General features: G+C 38.6%; 1 protein-coding gene across 3 annotated transcripts in view; it reads left to right on the top strand.

Moving 5' to 3' along the window:
* SYNE2 (spectrin repeat containing nuclear envelope protein 2) overlaps positions 1 to 25,248 on the top strand; it is a 308,022-nt gene that overhangs the window by 79,973 nt on the left and 202,801 nt on the right. For all 3 annotated transcript variants that reach the window (XM_026486841.4, XM_044379732.3, XM_048220054.2), the window contains exons 8-18: positions 1,345 to 1,541; positions 6,647 to 6,747; positions 8,495 to 8,596; positions 10,905 to 11,042; positions 18,303 to 18,467; positions 19,068 to 19,180; positions 20,098 to 20,260; positions 21,625 to 21,703; positions 21,937 to 22,124; positions 23,815 to 23,979; positions 24,888 to 25,037. In XM_026486841.4, the coding sequence (XP_026342626.2) occupies positions 1,345 to 1,541; positions 6,647 to 6,747; positions 8,495 to 8,596; positions 10,905 to 11,042; positions 18,303 to 18,467; positions 19,068 to 19,180; positions 20,098 to 20,260; positions 21,625 to 21,703; positions 21,937 to 22,124; positions 23,815 to 23,979; positions 24,888 to 25,037 (1,561 nt within the window). The remainder of the gene's footprint in view (positions 1 to 1,344; positions 1,542 to 6,646; positions 6,748 to 8,494; positions 8,597 to 10,904; positions 11,043 to 18,302; positions 18,468 to 19,067; positions 19,181 to 20,097; positions 20,261 to 21,624; positions 21,704 to 21,936; positions 22,125 to 23,814; positions 23,980 to 24,887; positions 25,038 to 25,248) is intronic.

The following is a 25,248-nucleotide window of genomic DNA, read 5'->3' as shown; positions in this document are numbered from 1 at the left end:
AGGTAGTGCTCAGAAATTCTGTTTTACAAGAAAAAGGGTTTTTTTGCTCTAGGGAGACATTTACTCTTTGATTTTAACCACCTGCTGGGATGGGAGTTTTAGGAAAAGTAAGGAGTTAGATGCAGGAGAACTCACCATGAGATGAGCTGTGGAGTTCAAAAGGCGTGGTTCCTTAGCACACCGTAGCATTGCCTGGGTAAACAGAGGCTTAAGTATGTCGCCGAGGCCTCTTCCATGACGGGCTTCTGAGGACCTTCTTCCCAGTGCGAGACTAGGATGCTGATTTCTGCCGTCAGCCTTACCTTTCTTTAGTTGTCATCCATCCTTTGCATTTTTCGAGGGACAAAAAAACCATACATATCTTAGGAGGGTTTAAGTATATCAAATGAACTTGTTTCTTGAATCTTTGAGAGACAATTTTATTTTACTTCAGTTTTCTAAGTTTCTTAATCCAAAATACAGCATGTGTGAGAAGACTTATCCTATCAGACTTGTTTCATTTATCTGTAAATAAGTTTCACACCATTTCAGAGGTCAAATATTTTAGCAGTTGATCTTTTCTCCGTGTCTTTCCTTGTTTTTTGACTATGAGCTACGCTAAACTTACCGAGATGTAGTAAATCGTTCTTAAGTAATTCATCAGGAGTTTATCCTTGTTTTGGCCATCACTGGTGGTATTAGGTAACTTTTATTTCAGTATTCTGTGATTCTCTGGAACTCACCTGAGTTCTAGACTATAATAGTAAGACCACGTTGGAAGAAATATGTTGCATTTTCTTATTTCGGAAGGGGATGAATTGGGCCCCTGTTTGTAACGTCTTCTTCTTCTTCTTTTTTTTTAAGATTTTATTTATTTATTTGACAGAGATAGAGACAGCCAGCGAGAGAGGGAACACAAGCCGGGGGAGTGGGAGAGGAAGAAGCAGGCTCATAGCAGAAGAGCCTGATGTGGGGCTCGATCCCATAACGCTGGGATCATGCCCTGAGCCGAAGGCAGACGCTTAACCGCTGTGCCACCCAGGCGCCCCCCCTCCCCCCGTTTGTAACTTCTAAATGAGCTTAGATCCTGCCCAACACTCTGGAGCCCTAACCCACCCTTGCAGCCCAGGTGGTGCTGATGCTGCTGGTCCCGGGGCCACACTTTGAGAACCAGTGTTCTGTGGTATCAAACTTGGCATTTTACTTTATTCTGACTACCAGATTAAAATCAAATATTTTCCTAGAAGGATGTATATGATTTATTTGATTCCCTGAAATTTGTTTCAATTACTATCGAGTGTAGCAGATGTGCTTTGATAAATTCTTTTAAAGAGTATTTATCATGTTTTTGTCCTGTTGTGATAGGTGTGAGTCCGTCAGTGTGACAGATTTTAAGTCAAGCTGGAGAAATGGGATGGCTTTTTTGGCTGTCATTCATGCCTTGCGACCAGACCTAGTTGACATGAAGAGTGTAAAGCACAGGTCCAACAAAGCCAATCTGAAAGAGGCCTTCAGAATTGCAGAACAAGAATTTAAAATCCCCAAATTGCTAGAACCAGAAGGTAAAGAAACTTCTTTCTTTTCAAAACAACGTCCAGTGTGAAGTTGGCTTGAAAATGGTATCTGTATCTAAAGGAACAAAATGACATCATATTTTAGTCCGGAGGGGTTGAACTTAAACTCTAGTAAATTTGATGAAATTAAGAAGTCCTACCGCTTTGTTGACCTCTGTAATTGCAGGGACGACGTGACGGCTGAAAGCAGAGAGTGCTGTTATTGGAAATACTTTGAGTCTTCGTCTTCCTTTTCTTGCGTTGTGTTCTGTTTTGTGCTCCTTTGATTCTGTTACTCTGTTCTAAAATCTCTCGAGGAAATCTGTTCTTTGAGTGAACGTATTTCCCCCTCCACTCCTTCCCCCTCAGTGAAGCTGAACTTCCATGAGGACAGAAACTGCCTTTTCTGTTTCTCCCTCTATGGCTGGCTCCGCTTTGCCACGATTGCGCTCAGTACATCGTGCTGGGTTGTAAGCGACGACCGCAGAATCCTAAATACTGGTTATATTCGGAGAGATAATTATGTTAACTTCATAAAATTAAGATTAAAGTGATTTACTTCTTTGGAAAAGCACTTTGCTTTGGATTGGATTGATTGTTCCTTAATTTTCCAAAGCTTATTAAAAATCCTAGGAAGGTCACAAAAGACGTATGTAGGATTAGTGAAGATTATAAGAACTAACAGGTTAAAAGATACAAATTCTAGTCTCAGCTCTATAACCAGGGGTGTGTAGGTGAACGTGTGACTAGCTCTCCGAAATGATGTGTGTGTGTGTGTGTGTGTGTGTGCACGAGTGGGTGTGTATACATATACAGGTCTGTTGCAAATAGTACTAGTATAAAGCACATGCAGCACGTTGTTTCGATAATAATAAAATATAGGTCACACTTTATTTTCAATTCCGTATAGCCCCGAATTGCTTTTGTTGATTTTTGCCAAACTCCTGCATCCTTCTGCAGCCAACTTACGGTTGTAGCTGCTGGGCACGTCTAGTGCTGACGTGAATTAGTGGATAATTTCCGTTACGTTCACGAGTAAGTATGACAGCAGAGCAGTCTGTCACAACTTCATTTGTTCTTCAACAATGTGAATGACTTTTTTGCTGAATCTGGTCCTGGAAGAATATTTCCTCAATTTTTTTGCACTATGTGCAATTTAACAGCTCTAAACAGGACATACTCTTAAGTTTAACCCGCATTATTCACATTTTCTCCATCTCTTTCTTCATAATCAACAAAACAAGAAATCAAGCCCTCATTTGCTGATGTGTGTGTGTGTGTGTGTGTGTGTGTGTGTGTGTGTGTGGTTTGAACACTACCACCACGGCCGATTCCAGCGAGAAGTCAATGAATGCAGAGTAGGAAGCGATGTGCAACCCTAACACACCATTATGTATTCTATTTTTCTCTCATACAGGTACAGTAGAGGTGAATAACCTCAAGAGCATAGGTAATGGTAAAATGTAGTAAAATAGTTGCGAAATGGTGAGTTTTGATTATTACCTTTATTTTTATATATATGCATTTTTAATATTTTATCTATTTACTTGAGAGAGAGAAACAGAGAGTGACAGAGATAATGAGAGAGGGCATGAGCTGAGCAGGGAGCCCGACATGGGGCTCCATCCCGGGACCCTGGGATCATGACCTGAGCTGAAGGCAGACGCTTAACCATCTGAGCCACCCAGGCACCCCTAATATACTTTTTTGATTGTATGTTTATACAATTTAATTTTTAATGCTGGCTTGTTTAACAACCAGCTTATAAAAGTGCTGAAAATCCAATGATGGGCTCTCTCAAGCTGAGCCATGTGGCTCCAACATACCACTACGTGACTGGGGCTTTGTCACCTAACTTTTTTGGTTTTATACAGCTTTATTGTGATGTAATTCACATACCATACAACTTACCCATTTAAGTGTACAATTCAATAGTTTTTTAGTGTATCGGTGAAATTTTGCAGCCATCATCATAATCAATTTTAGAACCTTTTCATCATTCCAAAAATAAAGCCCATCCCATTAGCAGTCCATCCTTATTTTTCCCCACCTCTCCCAGCCTCGAAGACACACACACATCCAGGGCCCTTGCAACCACTAGTTCTTTCTCTTTCTGTAGATTTGCCGAGTCTGGACGTTTCACAGAAACATGGTCTTTGTGGCCGGCTTCTTTACCTTAGCATAATCTTTTCAAAGCTTATCTGGGCGGCAGCTTTTATCAGGACTTCATTCTATTTGTTTTTAGTAGACCTTACGTTTTAGAGCAGTTTTAGGTTTACAGAAAAATTGGGAAGAAGATCGAGTAAGTTTCCGTGAGGTTTTTCCTATTGTTGACATATTAGTACATTACATCTGTTGTAATTAATGAACCAAAATGGAAATATTTTTATATTTTATTCACAGTTCTTTAGTTTTTCCCTGATGCTCTTTTTCTTTTCAGAACTCCATTCAGGATTCTACCTTACATTTAGTTTTCACATCTTTTTTTGGCTGCTGCTGACCGTGACAGTTTCTTAGAGAATTTTGTTTTGATGCTCTGACAGTTTTGAGGATTACCTGTCATGTATATTACGGAGGACCCCTTTACTGGAATTTGTGTAATGTCTTTTCTCATATTAGACTGGGGTTATGCGTTCTTCGGAGGAAGATCACAGAGTAGTAAAGTGCCATTCTTAGCACATCGCATCAGGGGACCATGCTGTCAACATTATGTCACTGGTGATGTTAACCTCGATCACCTGGCTGAGCTAGTGTTTGTTCAGTTTCTGCCTTGTGCAGCTATTTTTTGTTTCCTTCTTCCTGTGTTGTCCTGTTTGGAGGGAGGTCTCTCTGCATAGCCCACACATAGGAGACTTATGCTCACTCTCCTCGAGGGCAGGTTATCTATGTAAATTATTTACAATTCTTTTGCAGGAGCTATGTCTCTTCTCTCCCGCATTTATTCATTTATCCAACCATTGATTTATATCAGTATGGGCTTTTGGACATTTTATTTTATACTTTGGGTTGTAATCTAATACTACTTTGTTTTATTTCTCAAATTAAAAAAAGATTTAAGCTCGAAGTTTTTTAGCCCCTGGGAGCTCTTTCAGCTAGCTCCTGTGCTCCTTTGACATATCCCCATCCATGGGGTGTTTCTTTGTTGTTTTCGAGCACGTCCTTATTTTCTGGCATTACAGGATGTACCCGGCTCATCCTTACATTCCCTCCCCTCTCTCCGCCGAGCGCTGGCTGGAGAATGGCATTAGAGGCTAAGGCCTGGGAGCTAACCGTGCTTGGCGCTGTTGGTTCGTAGCCATCTTGGATCTCAGTTGAATTAGGAGATGTTTCTAAGTTAAGAGTTAGCCCCACGATTCCAAATTTTTATATATTAGGTTTGTCATTATGTTAGGTTCAGGTGGCTTGATATTAATTCTTCTTGTTAACTTTTCTCTCCTTGTTTTTTCTTCCTTCCCTTTTCCTCCTTTCTTTGTCGTCTCTCTTTCCGTTTTGGCTTTCATTATCTTTTTTCCTTTGTTTTTCCTCATGTTTTGTTCTATCCCCTTTTCTGATTACTGGGTTTTTTGTTCTTTGTTTTTTTAGTACTTTGTCACTTTGTGATTCTCTAAATCTTTATCAGTGTAAAATATCTTCTCTAGTTCAGTATGTGAAAATAATTAGGCAAATAATGTAATAGTATAAAAAGGCAAATTTCCGCTGTATAAATGATTGTCCATAGTTCATTTTAAATGTAGATAATAGCTTGAAATGTGAAATACATCATGATTATTTATGCAAGTCAAATGCTATTGTCCTATTTGAATACGAGAATTATCTTTTGACAATTTTATTAAAACATTTAATCACAATGCATAGCTTCATATACAATTAAGTTTTTAACAAGAGACATCTAGTTTAGCCAGTCTAATTATTCTATGTATCTCTTGATATACTTTTTTTTTTCTACTTAACACTTTTTTTTTCATCCTTAAGAATAACTTAGTTCGTAGGGATGCCTCGTTTATTGAAGCCGCACCCCTACCTCTTTATTGGTAGCTTTTGTATGTTTACCGTCTTGAATTTTATTATTTGGATATGGATTAGATTCGTGTTTCAGCCTGTTTAGAACAGTCACTGGGCCCAGTAGACACATTTGCTAAAGCATGCATAGTGTGTTGTGTTTGCTTGTGGTTTGTTTTTCTCCTAACAGTAAGCTCCTTGAGGGCAGATAATATCTTAAGGCCTCTACGCAAGTGTCTAGCATCCCCTTGTCGAATGAATAAAGTGCTGAAACGTATGGCCCCCAAGGGCAAGAACTCAGCCTCACCTATCTTGCTTGTGACCTGCATTTGTGGGTCTCTAAAAATATTTGATGAATTTATTTTAACTGAATGCTACATAAACACAGAAGATTTCCTTTTCAGTATCTTCCTGGTTGTTTTGGCAACATACCTAAAGACATCCCAAAATTACGTGTTCATTTTGTCTGTAGCACGTTGATCGCTTCTTTGTGATTTTGTGATCTAATTCATTATGTCTGGGGAAGTTCTGCATTTAAGGAATTTATAATATTTTTACTTTGTTTAATTCATCATTTTCCAAATTTATTTCACCATGGACGTTGTTAATGCACCACAAGGAGTAGCCCACAGAAGGCTCTCAGTAAATATATTTTTTCCGCGAATGAACAAATAAAATCTTGTGGATGCCTTGAGTAAGTCTGCCGCACAACTGATGCTTTTGGGAATGCTTGCTGAGACCAGTGTGACAGGAACGGATTCCAGTCACGGTGTGTTCCTACCGTCTGCACTCCTGGAGGAGTCTCTGCAAGGAGGAAGGCTGTATTTTCTCCTTTCCACCCTCCCCGACTACTTTTTCCCTTATACAGACAGCATGCGAGGTGGGCATTGAGGCTGTGCGTGTAGTACTGGCAGGATTCAACTCAGCTCTGTTTGACTCGGGATCTGAGCTCTGAGCACCGCACAGACTTGGAGTAAGGGCGGCCGACCAGAGATTGTGCGGCCGGTTAACTACTTTGGTTCGTTTCCAGGCTGTCTTATGGCATAGCCTGTTCTTGTGTGGTCATTACAGTACATCACATCTAGAGCTGATTGATAGTGTGGCACCTCTTACAGATGTGGATGTTGTCAATCCCGACGAAAAGTCAATCATGACCTATGTGGCACAATTTCTACAATATTCGAAGGATGCAGCTGAGGCTGTAGAGAGAGCTCAGGTATGTCCTTATAAGTATGACTCGAGCGCGTTTTTGTTGTACCCTACTGATGGCTTAATTTTTAAAACTGAGGTATAATTTGCATAAAGAGCTTAAATGTGCAGTTCTTTGAGTTTTGACAAATGCATGCACCCACGTAAACCGTGTAGCAGTCATGATGTAACACATTTCTGTTTCCCAGAATGTTCCACTGTGCCTCTTTCCTGTCTTACCCCCCGCCCTGGGCAACCAGCATTCTGATTTCTTTCACTGTGGTTGAGTTTTGCCTGTTTTTAAAAAACTTTTAAGTTAAAAGTGATAATTAAACTTTGCTAAACTATCTAAAATAATGTTTACATAGGCACTACGTAAAAGTGACAAAGAGACAAATTAAGTTTAGCAGGCTTTTGAAAAATTCTGGAGCTATCTAATTTTTGTCTATTTTAACAGCTTTTTTTGAGATCTAATCCACATGCCATAAAATTAAACCATTTAAAGTTTACAATTCCATGGGTTTCGGTGTATTTACTTAGCTGTACAACCATCACCGCAGTCTAATTTTAGCATATACCCATTTTACCTGTTCTTTGACTATATACAACTGGGATTGTATAATTTATAAAAAAATGCAAGCAGTGTGCCCTACTCTTCATCGTTGTTTGTTGAGGTACTCTTGAATCACTATTAGACGGCCGTTTAATTATTCAGTTTTTTCGTTTGACTCTCGGCCAGGTACACAAGATATCGTGGGTGCAAATTTCATAAAAGTCACTGAGCTGCAAGTAAATGCATATTCTGCTGCTGTGGAGATAAATAAGTGGTGTGAATTTACTAAGGTGTTTTTGAATATTATTTTAATATATATTTAAACTACTTCCTCCGACATGTTTACATGCAGTCATATTGTTGCATTTTATGTGACAAATTCAGGCCAATATTTTTCCAACTGTTACGTGTGAGGCACCACGCCAGATTGTTGCTGACTCTGGAACAGAGACTCAAGCTGGGATGCAGGCGTATAATTCAGTTCACTTACTTCTGACCTGCTGGGGAGCTACTCTTTCCTAATTAATTTTCTTATTAAAAAATAAAATGAAAAATTCAACTGTCCATGAAATCAGATGCAAAAATACATAGAAAACACTCCTGCTTAATAGAAAGAGGAGAGTAAATGAAGGTTAAAGGAGAATGGAAATAAGATGTAACATCTTTGGCTTCATCCTCTGGCAGTAAATTTTGCTTTCAAATGTAAGCAAGCAAGAATCTAAGAAAAAATAATTGTTGCTCACATCCACAGGATAGCCGAACCCAAAACCCTCAGTAGCGTTATTTTTAGGGTCTTTAAAATGCTGAAGATATTTTTGATGTCTGTGTATTTGGGTGTGAATAGCTCTTGAATTAACCAATTAATCAATTAACATTGGTATTTAGATGTATCGGAAAGCAGTATTCTGAAATGCCTATAAATGAGTAATTTAGAATAATGTTCTCTAAAATTCAGGAATAGTAGAAATGGATAAGCAAAAAAAAAGGGGGGGTCTTGCTTGCTCTGTCTCTTTAGCACGTCATGTTCAGGTGCTAGTTTCAATCCATTTTAAAATTTAAGGTGTTATGTGAACAAACAAAATTCCTTTTTGGCGCCATGAGTCATTGATGTGTAATGATTGCATTATTTCACTGATGTTTGAAGTTGTTAATTTTATTGTTTAAAAGAAAAAAGCTCCAAGTCTATGTAGGGTAGTTTTAAATGTGTGTGTGTGAATTTTAGGGAAAGATGAAAGATGCTGTGGTCTGGTTAAATCTGCAAGAGCAAAAACTACGGAAAGTGCTAAAGGATTCAGAAAATGAGACCTACTCTAAAAAGTATGAAGTAAGTATGACTTTAAGCAGCAGTTTATTTGTAGCTTCCTGTTAGGGAGGAGTAGAATGTTTTTGGAAAAAACATCTTTCAGGGTAATTATTTAAATGCTAAACAAACCCCAAGTGTTAGCATCGAGTTCTAGGACAGTGCTTCTCAAATTCTGACGTGCACGTGTGACCCGGGCAATCTTGTTGAAGTGCGATTCTAATTCAGTAGTTCTGGGGTGGGGCCTGACACTCTGCATCTCCAGCAGGCTGCCCAGGGGTGCTGATGCCTGGTCCTCCGGGCACTTGGAAAAGTAAGCGCGGCACACTGGTCGGGGGGCCCCATCACCAGTTTTTGTGAATCCCGTGTTACCGGAATAGAGCCATGCCCACCCAGGTATTGTTTGTGGCTGCTTTCCCAGAGTTGAGGAGTGACAACAGACACCAAGTGGCCCTCAGACCTGGGACATTTACTATCCTCCCTCTTACAGTAAAAGTGTTCCAGTCCCCAGTCTAGAGCAGAATGAATATTGAATGAAAAAAAAGATCAGGAGATCAGAAATGAAGCCAACCCCAAATTACACCAAGATGGGGCCTCCATCAAGGTGTCCTTGGAGGAAAAATGACACCTGTTATTGTCACCACATTTGAACATTCGCTTTGTACCGGGCGCCTTGCCGACAAGCATTTTACCTGTCCCAGCATCTTAGTGTGCTGTTGCTGTTCCAGTTCCCAGACGAAGACAAGACTTGAGGCACCAAGTGTCTGAGGTCGCATAGCTCCGGAGAGGTCGAGGCGGGGCTGGAGTGCAGTCTGGCTCTCTTCGTGTCCTGGCGCTTCTCCGGGTTAGGCGGTTATTCCCGGCGCCGTCTTGAAAGAGACTCACAGGAGCCAGGGCGAGGGTCCTTCAGCCCGCTCCTCGGACCCCGCCGTCCCTGCAAGTCGGCTCGCCACCGGCCTTGCGTCCTGAAGAAAGCGGACGTGCTCTCCTGTGCCTGCACAGCACTCAGCACCTCCAGGCCCCGTTCCCGATCCGTGGCGTTGGGCGAATCCGGCGTTTCCGGCACTGCCAGTCCGCGTCCCGGCAACAGCGTCCTTTTTGGTTTAGAGGCATCAGGGAAGAAAGGGTTACGGACGCGCTCATCTCCCTTCCGTCTGAACCGCATCGGCTTTTGTACTTCTTCCATCTTTGTTCTGGCCTGATGTGGGCTTTTTAAAAAAGATTTTATTTATTTATTTGACAGAGCGAGAGAGACGGCAAGAGAGGGAACACAAGCAGGGGGAGTGGGAGAGGGAGAAGCAGACTCCCCGCTGACTGCAGAGCCCAGCGTGGGGCTCAATCCCAGAACCCTGGGATCATGACCTGAGCCGAAGGCAGGTGCTTAACCGATGGAGCCACCCAGGCGCCCTTGGCCTGATGTTTTTTTTACTAACAAGATGCTAAGCTGCCGCTAGAAGCGCTTTGCGCTCACATCCGTCCTTGATTTAGTAACATACCACAGGTTCAAGTTGCTTAAGTAAAAGGCTTTATGATATGATTAATGATCAGAAAGAATTGCAATAATTATCCCTCGGTTTGCTCGTAAAACTTAATCTTTTAAAACATTTTTATTTATTTATTTATTTTTAAAAGTAAGCTCTACTCCAAACATGGGCCTCGAACTCATAACCCCAAGATCAAGAGTTGTGTGCTCTCCCAACTGAGCCAGGCGCCCCAGCTCATAAAATTTCACTTGAAATGCTGCCAATTATTATAAATAATGTTTGAAATAGTATTTGTGGAATTGGCGACTCTTAAACTAATATTTCACACAAATACGAACCAAGGAAAGCTTTATTCGTTAAATATTTTGAGGGCAGGGGCAAAGTATTTTCTAAGGTCTGTATAAAATGACTTGGGAAGAGCTGGTCCAAGTGCGATTAATCATGGACACGTTTACATGTGATCACTGCCGCCATATAGTCCTCACTTCCACTCATTCTTATTTTGTCGTGAATACATATTTGGGGAGGACAAACAGACTCACAGTTTCCATGTGGCATCATGAGTTGTCCTGTCGAGCCGGGTGACCTTGCCACTGTCTTCCAGTAGAAATCCAGCAGTACTGACTCGAGGCACACGTTGTGACCCGTTGTTCCTGTGATGGCACGTACGTCGTCAGGGTGCACTGACGAAGATGCCAGAGCAGTGAGAGGGTCCTGAAGTCAGGGAATTTGACCTTTATCTACATAAAAATTTAAACATAACCCACAGCTAGAGACCTTAACGTAGTGGTTTACATTTCAGAAAGTGATCTAAAATTTCTGTCTTTAAAATATTCTTCTGATTGTAGAGTCTGCTGTCCTTTTTGGAGTCATTCAATGAAGAAAAAAAGCCCTTTTTGGACATCCTGCCGATCAGAAGGAATCTGGATGAGCTGAATGAAGATCGGTTACAGTTGCGAGAAGCCTGGGACGGCCTCACCTACCAGGTTGCTGTGTTACGTTGATTGGAAGAACGTCTTCATGAGGCAGCTTTATTTGTTGGAGGACTACTTGAGACTTCCATGAGGAATTCTGTAAAAGAGTAGATGCTACATTAGAAATTGGGGAGAGTGTTCTTTTATTTTCTCCATGGCCTCATTTGGGCAGTGATTGATATTTAATAGGAATTTATAGCATTCTGCTTAGAGAAACTGTTTCTCCAAAGTTTCTATATTTACCAACAATGTTTGGGTTGCCACAGTAGATTATCCATATTCTGACTGACTGACCTGCAGCCTCATCTCCCCATGGACCAGTGTCATGTGTCAGTATTAATAGATGCTTGAAGGGGATTAGGGACAAGCCTAGAGAGAATGTGTGAAGATGAATGTGTGTGTGCGTCTGAATATATCTGTATGATTTCAGTTGTTTGCAGTTTATTGGGATTTGTGTTATGACCCAGGATGTAGTGCATTTTTTTTTAAGATTTTATATATTTACTGGAAAAAGAGACAGAGATAATGAGAGAGAGCAGGAACAGGGAGGAGAAGGAGAAGCAGGCACCCCACTGAACAGGGAGCCCCACGTGGGGCTGGATCCCAGGACCCTGGGATCATGACCTGAGCTGAAGGCAAACGCCCAACCCACTGAGCCACCCAGGTGCCTTTGATACAGCATTCAACAGATATCGGTTGAGATAAGGTGGTTGATGGTGTCAGATTATCTGTGTCGTAATGGACATTTTGCTTAGTTGTTCTATCAATTGCTGAGAGGGCTACTAAAATCAGTAGCATCATTCCTTTGATGCTGTCGGATTTTGCTTCATGTATTTTAAAACTTTGTTATTGTGTACATTTATGATTGTTATGTCTCCCTGATGAATAACACTTTTATTGCTATGAAATATTCTTGTTTATCTCTGGTAATACTGGGGTGGTTTTTTTTTTTTTTTTGATGTCTATTTAATCTGATATCATTCCAGTCTTATGCTGACTGTGTGACACATCTTTTTCCTTCATTTAGTTTCAATCTATTTGAGTCTTTATATTTAAAGTAGATCTCTGATAGACAGCATCTGGTTGGATCTTGCTTTCTCATCCATTATGATAATCTCTACTTTTTAGTTGGAGAGCTTAGTCAGTTAATTATCTGTTAATTCCAATAATGGAATTATTGATATGGTTCAATTTAGATATACCATTTTACTCTTTTTTTCCTGCTCATTCCCTGTTTTTTATCTCTATTCTTTTCCTGCCTTGCTTTAGATTATGTTAATATTTTTAGAATTTCATTTTAATTTATCTATTGGCTTTTTGGCTCTAGTCCCTTCTATCAGATTTCTAGTGGGATCACAATATACATTTAAAAATTTTTATAGTCTATGGGACACCTGGGTGGCTCAGTCGGTTAAGCATCTGCCTTCAGTTCAGGTCATAATATCAGGGTCCTGGGATCGAGCCCCATATCGGGCTCCCTGCTCAGTGGGGAGTCTGCTCCCTCTCCTTCTTTGCTCCTCCCTTAAATAAATAAAATCTTTAAAAAAATTTTTTTACAGTCTACTTATACAACTTTTAAGTTATCATACTTTTAATGTAGATTTCTTGCAGTTGTTCATTTATTTGTCATTATTTAAGCTATGGTTGCTTTGTGTGTGTGTGTGTGTGTGTGTGTGTGTGTGTATCTCACAAACATATGGTTTAAAGTCCCCGAGACCATGTTCTAAATCTTTGCTGAAAATAGTCATACATTTTAAAGAAATTAAGAAAGAAACAGTCTTTTATATTTATCTGGATATTTATCATTTCCAATGTTCCTCATTCCTTTCTAGAGGCTTGAGTTGCCATCTGAACTTATTTCCCTTCAGCCTGAAAAACTTTTTAAAACTTATAATGCAGGTCTGGGGAAAGAAATTCTCTTAGTTTTCTTTGATTTCTGAATGTCTTTGTTTTACTTATATTCTTTTTTTTAAGGTTTACTTATTTTAGAGAGAGAGGGAGAGAGAGAGAGCTTGCAGGGTAAGGGGCAGAAGGAAATGGAGAGAATCTCAAGCAGACTTTCTGCTGAGTGTGGAGCTGGGGCTTGATCTCATGATTCTGAGATCATGAGCTGAGCCAAAAACAAGAGCAGATGTTAAACCCACTTAGCCACCCAGGCGCCCCACCTTCATTCTTTTTTTTTTTTTAAACATCTTTATTGAGGTATAATTTATATACCATACAATTAATTCATTTTAAATGGATAAATTAAATGGTTTTTGGTGAATTTACAGAGTTGCAACGGAGATTTTGTGGTCTGCAAGTCAAAAATACTCTTTGGCCCTGGAAAAGTTTCTTGATCTCTGCTCAAGTCTCTCGGCTGTCAGGACTGCTAGCCTGTTTTCAGAATACATTTTTCACATCATTTGTGAAGGGTGTTAAAGAGTCTGGTAGCTTGAAAGAGCCACCCTCCGAGTACCTAATTTAGGAGAACTAGCAGAGCTCCAGAAACCTTCCCATCAAGTGGCAGGGCTCATTTGCGTCCCCAGCTCGTGTTCTTACCACAGCTTTAGAAACTGACCCTTGCAAAGGGCAGGAGCTCTCGGTTACGAGTGCTAACAAAATGGAAGGAGAGGAAGAAGATATTGTCTGTAGAGTTCATGCTGTTCCAGGTCACAAAGACCTGGCCTTATTTTATTGAGCATGATTTGGAAAAAGTGCCCACAATAACGAGGAAAACCATTAAAAAAACGATCTTGCAAAAAAAAAAAAACAAAAACAAAAAAACAAAAAAACACAAAACGATCTTGCAAGAGTAAGTTCCGCAAATGGATAATAGCTTGAAAACCCATTCCTTAGTTGGATATCCTGCAGCTCATTGTCTTGGTGTGGCAAATGAGACATATTAATTTTAAAGTCATCAGGTCTATAAAAGTCAATGCTATCTAGACAGTTTCTGCTTCAGTTGCTGGAGCACACAGTTACCTCAAAGCATCACAGTAAATGGTTTCATTTTAAGCCAGCATTCAGAATAGCAGTATTATGTTATTTTGACCTGACAAGATCAGGGCAGACCAGATACAAATTTTCATCCAAATACAAAAGTAATTTCCAAAACTAAGAAAGTATGGAGCCAGTTTTTTCTATGGTAAATGAGAAAGAAGAGAAATAAAAGGTAAATATCATCTTCTGTCTTTCCTCTTCTGACCGTTACATGAATGGAGTTCAGCTCCCAGGTGGAAAGCACACTTTCTGTTCCATCCAAAATGTGTACAGCTTTCTTTCAGTTGTGAAAAGATCATCAGTTGAATTAGAGCTATTGTTCTTAGCCTCTCTTTAATTCAGACATGTATCAACTTTCTGACTTATTTTACTTGAACAAACGCACAAATAACTTGGGTATAATGAAAACATATTAAAAATTCATAATAATGAAAATTTTTTTCCATTCTTTTCCAACTGGAGGCTTAATCGCATATACTTAATGATTTAAGATTGTAGAGTTGCCTTTTGCCATATGTTGTTGAGAAGATAAACTTGCAAGCAGCTAAAGCAAAGAAAATACTACATGATATTCCTTATATGTGGAATCTTTAAAAAAAAAAGTCAACTCATAGAAACAGTGGGTAGAAAAGTGGTCAGGGATGGAGGGTAGAGGGAATAGAAGTTGGTAAAAGGGTACAAACTTTCAGCTGTAAGTTGGGTAAGGTCACATGATGGCTAAACTTGATAACACTGTATTAAATCATTAAAATTTGGTAAGAATGTTGAATTTAAATGCTCCCACCAAAAAAGAGAAAAATATGTGAAGTGATTGGATGTGTTGATTAACTGGGTAATGGGAATCTTTCCATAAAGTATATGTGTATTAAATCATCATGATCTACACTTTAACTATCTTCCAGTTTTGTCAGTTATACCTCAGTAAACCTATGAAAAGAGCAAAACAATGTGAAAACTATTTTTAGTGCTTCTAGTTTATGAATAGTTACATTTGACTGCCTTAAAGAAACCTAGCTTTTTTCTCGTTTAACATCTTTATACTTGGGTATTTGCTCATATGTTTCTTTTTGATACTTGTCTCACATATGGTGGCACTCAGTAAATATTTTTCAATTAGTGATGAATCAGATAAGCCTATTCTTTTAAAAATGTAATTTTGCTTTTTCTTTCTACTATTTAAAATAAATTTAACTTTAAGAATAGTGGCAATTCATTTAGTAGAATTATAATGGAAAGAGAAATACAGATTTAAAACTCATACTTTCTTTTTCTTTTTTTTTTAAACTTATGCTTTCATGAGAGGAAGTCATTTGAGTGAAACACATTTTAATTTTGCTTGATCTTGGGGTGGGTGTCTTTGGAAGGAGAATGTCATAAAAACCATAATAGAGCTACGTGAGTTCAGATAAAAAACCACATTCTTTTTTAAAATTTGTATTTAAATTCGGTTAATTAATATGTGTTGTTGGTTTCAGAGGTAGAGTCAGTGATTCATCAATCTTATATAACACCCAGTGCTCGTTACATCACATGCCCTTCTTGATGTCCATCACCCAGTTACCCCATCCCCCTAAACCCGCTCCCTTCTAGCAACCCTCAGTTTGTTTCCTATGATTAAGAGTCTGCTATGGTTTGTCTCCCTCTCCGATTTCGTCTCATTGTGTTTTTTCTCTCTCTTCCCCTATGATCCTCTGTTTTATTTCTTAAATTCCCCATATGAGTGAGGTCATATGATAATTGTCTTTATCTGATTGACTTATTTCGCTTAGTATAATACCATCTAGTTCTATCCACATTGTTGCAAATGACAAGATTTCATTTTTTTTTGGCTGAGTAGTATTCCATTATACACACCCACCTGCACACACATAGGTACCACATCTTCTTTATCCATTCATCTGTGAGTGGACATCTGGACTCTTTCCATAGTGTGGCTATTATGGACATTGCTGCTATGAACATTGGGGTACAGGTGCCCCTTTGGATCACTACGTTTGTATCTTTTGGGTAAATACCTAGTAGTGCAATTGTTGGATCGTAGGGTAGTTCTATTTTTAACTTTTTAAAAAAACATTTCATGTATTTATTTGAGAGGGAGATAGCATGAGTTGGGGGGAGGGTCACAGGGACAAGCCAGACTCCCCACTGAGTGTGGGGCCCCACATGGGGCTTGATACGAGGACCATGAGATCATGACCTGAGCCAAAGTCAGATGCTTAGCTGACTGAGCCACCCAGGTGCCCCTCTATTTTTAACTTATTGAGGGACTTCCGTACTGTTTTCCAGAGTGGCTGCACCAGTTTACGTTCCCACCAACAGTGTAAGAGGGTTCCCCTTTCTTCACGTCTTTGCCAACATCTGTTGTTTCTTGTGTTGTTAATTTTGGCCGTTCTGACTGGAGAGGTGATCTCTCATTGTGGTTTTGATTTGTATTTCCCTGACGATGAGTGATGTTGAGTGTCTTTTCATGTGTTTCTTAGCCATCTGAATGTGTTCTTTGGAAAACTGTCTATTCATGTCTTCTGCCCATTTTTTAACTGGATTATTGTTTTTTTGTGTGTTGAGTTTGATAAATTCCTTATGTATTTAGATACTAACCCTTTAGTTGATATGTCATTTGCAAATATCTTCTCCCAGTCTGAAGGTTACCTCTTAGTTTGAAGCTTTTTATCTAAATCCCTTTAGTTTATTTTTCCTTTTGTTTCCCTTGCCTCAGGAATTTAGGAAACAAAACAGATGTACTTGGAGAGGGGTGGGGCAAGAGAGGGAAACAAACCAGGAAACAGACTCTTAAGAATCCAGAACAAATGGGATTGCTGGAGGGGAGGTCGGTGGGGGATGGGGTAATGGGGTGGTGGGGTGATGGGCCTTAAGGAGGGCACTTGTGATGAGCACTGGGTGTTGTATGTAAGTGATGAATCACTGAATTCTACACCTGAAGCTGATATTACACTGAATATTAACAAACTGGAATTAAAATAAAAATTTGAAAAACAAAAAAATAGTTAAAAATTAAAAAAAAAAAGAAAAAAAGAATTCCGGGCATCATTGTGTGATCAGTGTTCTTCCAGGGTCTTTCCTGGGCCCCTCTGTCTGGCGCTGTTATATCGCTGACCACAGTTAACTGTAGCCATCTACTTTGCTTCCCCTACGAAGGTGGTTCAGGCAAGACCTGTGTTGTTTTTTTTTTGTATTTATCAGATTGGCCCTCAGATGAGGATGGTTGTGTTAAACTTACTTTTCCCTTTCTGGCACATGGGTCTGGGCAGAGTCCTACTCTTACTTTTATGCACTTGTTTAATTTGTGTTTCTTTCTTTCTATACCCATGCCCTCCTTCCATTTCCCTTTCTCCTTAGGCCACTATTGTAATGTGCTTAATGTGTATCTTTTTGCTTTGTATGTTCTTGCAAAATACATATTCTATTTATATGCTCACGTATTTTTAAGTTGTGTAAATTGATGTTCTATGTTATTCTGCTTCTTAAATTTTTTTTTTTTTTAAGATTTTATTTATTTATTTGACAGAGATAGAGACAGCCAGTGAGAGAGGGAACACAAGCAGGGGGAGTGGGAGAGGAAGAAGCAGGCTCATAGCGGAAGAGCCTGATGTGGGGCTCGATCCCATAACGCCGGGATCACGCCCTGAGCCGAAGGCAGATGCTTAACTGCTGTGCCACCCAGGCGCCCCTGCTTCTTAAATTTTTGAGCACATATGTTTAAAATGCCCCACTGTTCCCACGTGTGTACGTCTAATTTATGTCTCACTGCTGCATGTACTCTGTGGGGTGTGACCACTACATGTCCCTTCTCCATTCCAGAAGCCTTTTATAGCTCTATCAGCTTTTAACACAACAGGTTATTAATAAATCTTTGCGGAATGAATGAATGAATCAATCAATCAATGTGGGAGTGAGTTCCGATGGTGCTTAGTGGGGAAAAAGTCCAAGAGGAAGGGACAGCAAGAGTGAACACCTTGGGAGTGCAGTCAGTGTCTGGGGAAATCTGTAGTTGGCATTTGTGTGACTCCTGTACGTGCAGGGAGTGGTGGGAAGGCTGAGGAAGCAAGAGGTTTATTTATTTTGGGGTGGGAGGGGCAGAGGGAGAGGGCGAGAAAATCCCAAGCCAACTCTGCACTGAGTGTGGAGCCCTCCACTGGGCTTGATCTCACAACCCTGAGATGACCTGAGCCAAACCAAGAGTCAGATGCTCAACCGACTGAGCCACCCAGGCGCCCCTGAAGAAGTAAACTTTGGAGGAGTGTCTACTGAAGCACAGATTTTTTTTTTCAGATTGATGTGTGGAAAACAGAGCTGAATCATGCCTTGCCCTCACCGCTGCATCAAATCGAAGCCTGGCTCCAGGAGATAGAGGAGCTTATAGACGAAGATTTGCCAGCTTCCCAGGATTACTGCGAAGCCATGGCTCTCATACAAGAGAAGATGACTTTAATCAAGGTTGGAAAATAAAAAACATGGAAAAATCTATGCTTCGTTAGGGACTGTTCTTGAGGAAGACTTTGTCCTAGGGAGAAGGGGAGGAAATATAATGGGTATTTGAGGATGGTTTGGAATGATTACCTTGGGGATTTTTGGGAGCCCAAGATGCCTTCACTTTCTTCGTGGGCATTGTGCGAGTTCAAGGTGGAAACAAGAAGGTAGAGTCTAGTAAGTTCTAAAGCAATTGTGAAGCCTGACCAAAAAGGAGGGAGGAGACTGGTTTAAAATGTGAGAGATTGGGTTCTCAGTAAAATGGCATGAAGGAATTTGATATGTGACATTTATAGCACGTGAACCCACAAAGGAATGGAAAAGAAATCGGAAAACAAAAGACTTTGATAATGCTTTTACCAAAGAAACTACGGTCTGCCTCTCTGTAAAATGTTCCAGTTTAAAGCACTTATGATGAAAATACTCATTCGCAAAGTTTTAGTTAAAAAAAAAAAAGGGCTTTCTGATTTTTTTTGGAAAAAGATGCAGTGCAAATGAAATGAACAAACCCCCAGTTCCAATGTTTGGCAAGAAGTCTGGTTCATGTCATGCTAAATTTCTTTTCAGAATCTGATGGATAAATGTGATTGTCATTGGAGTACTCTTCTGGCATTTGACAATAGAGACGAACAACATTTGCCCCTGGTTCCACCTAAGAAATTGGAGGAAATGAAAGGACGGTTTGTAAACACTACCACTCATACCATTCATGTTTGAGCACTAACATGAGGCCACAGGGACCAGAAAATGATAGCTTTTTACATAATTTCTGCCCAGTGTTCCTGAAATCTTGATTAACAGTACCTTCACATTTTACGTAATAGTCACATTATATCATGCTAACCATACTTCCTCTCTCATTGGTGGGCGAAGTTCGGATGTGGAGTCGGAAACTGAGCTCCGTGTCTTGAGTTTTGATGAAGTTACTGTCTTTCTGAGCGTGTATCGTCGTTTGTAAATACAGGATGATGATAGGATACTGGGTGTAATGGGTATCTGAAAGCACTTTGTAAATCCTAAAATACTATAGAGAGATTATTTGATGGTAGTCCATAGCATCTCCTCTTTTCTCATCATTTATAAGTAACTTACTAGAATAATAAAGGGGTGTTAGCCTTAATAATGAAAGCTGTTTTAATACATAGATGTTGAAATTATAATTGGATTCAGTTATACAAAAGCTTGTAAATTTAGTATTTTGGAGATTAACATTTATTTTTATTGTAGGATTTTTTTCAATAGGGGAATCATTTCTTCAGAAAATGTTCTATTAGATGATTTCATCTCAGAAATAGTTGTTTTGTGTTTAGCCACAATGTTCGTTTTCTTTTTTTTTCTTTAAAAAAAGAAGATTTGGGGCACCTAACTGGCCTAGTTGGTAGAGCACGTGACTCCTGATCTCAGGGTCGCGAGTTCAAGCCCCACAGCGGGCATAATAGAGCTTACTTTAAAAAAAAGAAGGGTTGAGGATACATCTGAGTTCCATGTGTTTAAAATAAAAAGCCAAAGGCTCAATATTTTTAGAAATGCCAAATAGATTATCTTGCATTCGGGCAATAATATTAAGTTAAATTCTAAAACCTGCAATATTTTCCAGAATCAACAACATTTTGGGGAAAAAATTCATTCCACGTCTAGAATTTCATTACTATAAGTGCTCAGTTCTTGGTTTGCTAGATGAAGTGAAATTAAAGTTGGATGTTTGGAACATCAAATATGGGAACAAAGAATCTGTGGAATTGTTGCTGGAAGACTGGCATGTAAGCTCTTTTATTTTGTGTCTTAGACAAGTATTCTCCATGTCTGGGAGCTGGGTTTGCATTTTTCCTTGGCACAATTTCCCTTCACCTTTTCAGGTTTTGAGATGAGTTTTCTTGGTAGCTTTCATTAGCTGAAAATTGCCTGGAGAACAGAATCCCAGGTAGTCAAATAACAGACACTGGGTGGAGGAAGAAGAAGGAAACAGTATTATTTATCTCACCAGGGGGCAGTCACTTAGCCAGGCTAATTAACATAATAGAAAATGTTTCAACGTTATTTCCATTAACAATTCCAACTTTCACTTGTTTAATATTTTTTCCCACTCAGATTCAGGGTTTTATTCAAAAATTAATTTTTTCTTAGAACATTTTATCTTAGCCTTTCAACTTGTAAGAGTGGGAAAGACAGTACATTTTGTCTTGAGGCTTTTTTTGGAGAGGGGGTTTATTAGCTCTTGCAATTTATAGGGAAAAAACCGTTGCAATGATTTAAATATAAGCATGTTAATTTGTAAATTAAAACAAAAGCAGCCCAGAAACATCATTCTACAGTTAGGACGTACCGTTCTTTCTGTTTCCCTCTCTTTGGAATGAGAGACCGAAAAGAAAAAGCCAAGATTATAAATTTTAGTGCAAAAATTGAAAAACACGATGAAGAGAGATTTATCTACAATGAATGATTTAAACACTGTACATTCCCCAATAGGAGGCATCATTCTAAATTAGACTAGGTTTAAATATCTTTCTTTCTTTTTCTTTCTTTGATTTTTCATTTTTCCATTTAAGTAATTATACCATTGATGCCTATTCAATGTACAATAAATAGGAGTTTTTAATTAACTCTGTATTTTTCCATAGCAGAATTTGCTTGCATAGGACAGGCGATTTGACTAATGGGAGTTTCTCAAATGTTTTTGTGTGATGGATGGTGTCTATTTGTAACATACTCTAATGTCTAATAAAAAATTATTCAATATTAATAAAATGTGTGAAACTAGAGAAACTGATGTAAATTGTTCAACATTAATAAATATGTGAAATAAGAGATTTTCAAAGTTCTGTACTTAACTTGCCTTTTCCCACAGGAGGAAAACCGTTGTAGAACTATGTCACTGCAGTGAGAGAAACTTGTCAGGTCTCATGCCTGCATTGTCTTCATACCTGTATAATTCATACTGTCTCCTAGGTCTTAACTGTCTTTCTTCATGACCTGTCCTTCTTTTCTACCCAAATATACAGTATTGAGGCCTTAAAGAAATTTTCATGCCTAAGTGCTTTGTCAATATTTATGTCTCTATCTGGATATCTTGGCACATTTTTAATAGTGAAAACTGTCAGTATATTTTTTTTCCTTTTCCCCCCAGAAATTTATTGAAGAAAAAGAGTTCCTAGCTCAACTTGAAGCTTCCTTTCAGAAATGTGAAGAAATCCATAAGAGTTTAGGTAAAGCTGTACAACATTTTATCTGTTTCACTTACTTTATACCTTAATGTTTTAGGAATTGGTTTTGCAAGTGTATTTTCTTTGGACAATTCTTGCGTTCACTTTTAATATTGTCAGAGTGTGTATTTATTTTACCACTGTCAATTAATATGCAAATATTTTTCTTAACAGTAATTTTTTATTAATAATAAACTGTTTTCTGAGATTACTTTCTTGTTTTGTTAAAATTATAGCTGGAGAATATCAGGATATTAGCAAAGAATATACCACGGTGGAATATAATATTTGTATGTATAGAAAAAAAATATATAATGTGAAATCCACTCTACAAAAAGTTCTGACATGTTGGGCTACTTATGTGGAAAAACTTCGCTTACTCAAGGCTTGTTTTGAGGAGACAAAGAAGGAACAGATTAAAGAGGTATTTTCAGTCTAATGGTACCTCCTCAATTTTACTTTCTTTTTTTTTCATTTTGTTTGGAGATCCTCATTTTCAATCCAAAAGTGAGAGGCCAGCGAACAGTAGGCACAGCTCTTGGAAAAATTCTTCAAGGTATTGGAAAGAGTTTAGTTTCTTTCTAATATAATTGCCGAAAGGAAGTTTTCTTTTCATTATAGGTTTTACACACACACACACACACACACACACACACACACACACACACACACACACAGAGTGTAGCTTTTGAAAGATATATTGCTAAGTTCTCTTTGGAAAGAAAATGAAAGACTTGGAGTATTTGATAGCTTATAGATACCTTTAAAATAAATTGATGTTTAAAAAAGTTTTATTTTTCCACTTGGATGAAAATCTCCCTGAGTTTCTAGAGGAAGAAATGAAAATACCTTAGACGTATGTAGAGAGGTATGGAAGAAATTTCAATGTAATTTATTATTGTTTTCATTTGCTAGTCATGTAATGATCTGTTTTATGATTATTCTCTGAGATAGTTTTTCTTTCATTTGTTTTCTTATGTTGCAAGTGGATATAGACAGCCTCTCAGATTAAATATTTCCCAAATAGAAACTAAAGTTACTCAGCTGAAAATGAGCTGTTTTTGTGAAAGTAAAATTTGTGATAAGTGTAGGAATGCAAAAAGAATATTTGAGGGGTTAGTGAGTTATTCTTCTTGTCATCTGAGGTGATGCTAGAAATGCAAATCTTTGGCTTTCAACACTTCTGTGTTTAAAGATCTTTTTTTTTAAATTTTTTATTTAAATTCTAGTTGGTTAATATATCATGTAATATTAATTTCAGTTGTATAGTACAGTGATTCAACACTTTCATATAGCATCCAGTGCTCATCAGGACAAGTTCACTCCTTAATCTCCATCCCCTATTTCACCCATCCCCCGCTCACCTCCCCTCTGGTAGCCATCAGTTTGTTCTCTACAGTTAAGAGTCTGTTTCTTGGTTTCTCTCTCTCTCTGTCTCGTAGCTCATTTGTTTTGTTTCTTAAATTCCACATATGAGTGAAATCATATGGTGTTTGTCTTTCTTTGACTGACTTATCTTGCTTAGCATGATACTCTCTACCTCCATCCACTAAAGACCTTTTACGAAAATTCACGTAACTGAGAAAAATAACACATTAAGCCTTGCGATTCCCAAACTCTGTGCTGAGGTGCCGTGAGCTGCCAAAGAGGACTTTCAAGATAACTTAAATTGTGAGGGAGACACAGTGACATCAGTCTGTTGGACACTGTGCAGCAAGTAACTACCAAGTGGTTTGGACTGGCTGACTTGAAAATAAGACCTGTAAGAGGAATCTTCTGGTCTAGGGAATCCATGAAACAATTACTGAGACATTTAGGGCACTGTGAACTGATAAATGTTTGAGAACCTTTGCTCCAAGTTCATTAACCACTTAGAAAGATAGGCCGTCAGAGGCTTCCTGAAAGTTCAGGACCAGGAATGATGCCAGACAACCTGTGCCTGCCAATTAGTGATGAGGAATGAAGAGCTAGTCCAACAGGGAAGGAAAGGCTCAGAGTCTCTACAAGAATCTCACACTCGCTTTTGCTTAGAACCAACCTTAGTAAAGATCTGTTATAGGTAATGGAAAGACAAGTGTTACGTCATTAAAATGTGTGGCTTCTATGGTGCGTAGGTCCCCTTCGAGACACTGTCCCAGTGGAATGTGGAACATACTGCTTTAAATGAAGTGGGGAATTTCCTAATTCAAGTCAGTACTGATGAAGTTGGATCATCTGTTTCTAAAGAACTGAGAAGGCTGAATAAAAGATGGAGAAAATTTATTACAAAAACTCAACTTGTAAGTTTTTTCGTTTTGTTTTTGTTTTTTGGTAACAGCATCGTTGAGATATCATTTCCATGGCACACAGTTCACTCACTTAAAGGGTGTAAGTCGGTGATGTTTAGTATATTCCAAGTTGTGCAGCCATCACCGTCCTGAAGTTTAGAACATTTTTGTCACCTCCTGAAGAAACTCTGTACCCATTAGCTGTCACTCCTCACTTTCTCCCAGCCTCCCCGGCAGCCACTAGTCTACTTTATGTCTCTGTAGATTTACCTGTTCTGGATATTTCACACAGATGGGATCGTATAATATCTGGTCTTCTTTTTCTCGCCTTTTTAAACTTAGCATCATGTTTGCAGGGTTCGTCTGTTGTAGCAAGTATCAGTACTTACTTCCTTTTTCTGGCAAATCATGGTCTGTTGTATGGATACCCAGCATTTCATTTATTCATTGATCAGTTGATGCACATTGGCTTCTTTCCACCTTTCTGACTATTACGAATAATGTTGCTATGGACATTTATGTACAAGTTTTTGTGTGGACATGTAATATATAGCTCTCTAGTTGAAATTCATTTACTATTAAGAACAACGTAAGTGTTTTTACCTACTGATTCCAAGTTCCTTGAGAACATACGCTGAGCTTTATATAGCTTTGTAGTTATATATATATATAAGCACGGTGCCTTATAAAAGCAGACCTTTAATAAATAAATTTTGAAATTAAATGATTAAATTATTCTGTTTCTTATTCTTAATAATATGAGACTGAGGTGTTTTTTGGGAAATTCTCATACTTTACAACATTGTTATTATGTGATAAATCCCAGAAATATATTGAATATATTATGTCCAGTTATTGTTGGTAATAATATATCTTCACATAAAAAATATGGGCTTTAAATTTCATGACATTTTTTATAGGAGATGAACCTGCCACTTATAAAAAAACAGGATCAGCCCAATTTTGACAATTATGAAAATATTCAGCTATCTAAAGAAGGAAAACCAACTGTTGATTTTTCAACATCTATGTCAGTAGAACTTCCTGAAAATCATAATCAGAATATAAAGGTAAAATAGTCATATTTTATGTATTTCACTTGTATAGAGAATTAACGTGGCTATTTAAAAAAAATTTTTTTAAGTAGGCTCCACGCCCAGTGTGGAGCCCAATGCAGGGCTTGACCTCGTGACCCTGAGCACGACCTGCGCCAAAGTCAAGAGTTGGATGCTTAGCTGACTGAGCCACCCAGGCGCCCCAACTTGGCTATTTTTCTTTTGA

This window comes from Ursus arctos, unplaced genomic scaffold (assembly GCF_023065955.2).
Source record: "Ursus arctos isolate Adak ecotype North America unplaced genomic scaffold, UrsArc2.0 scaffold_25, whole genome shotgun sequence".
Classification (NCBI taxonomy): Eukaryota; Metazoa; Chordata; class Mammalia; order Carnivora; family Ursidae; genus Ursus; species Ursus arctos.
The sequence above is the reverse complement of the archived record's forward strand: the minus strand, read 5'-3'. Positions and strand labels throughout refer to the sequence as shown.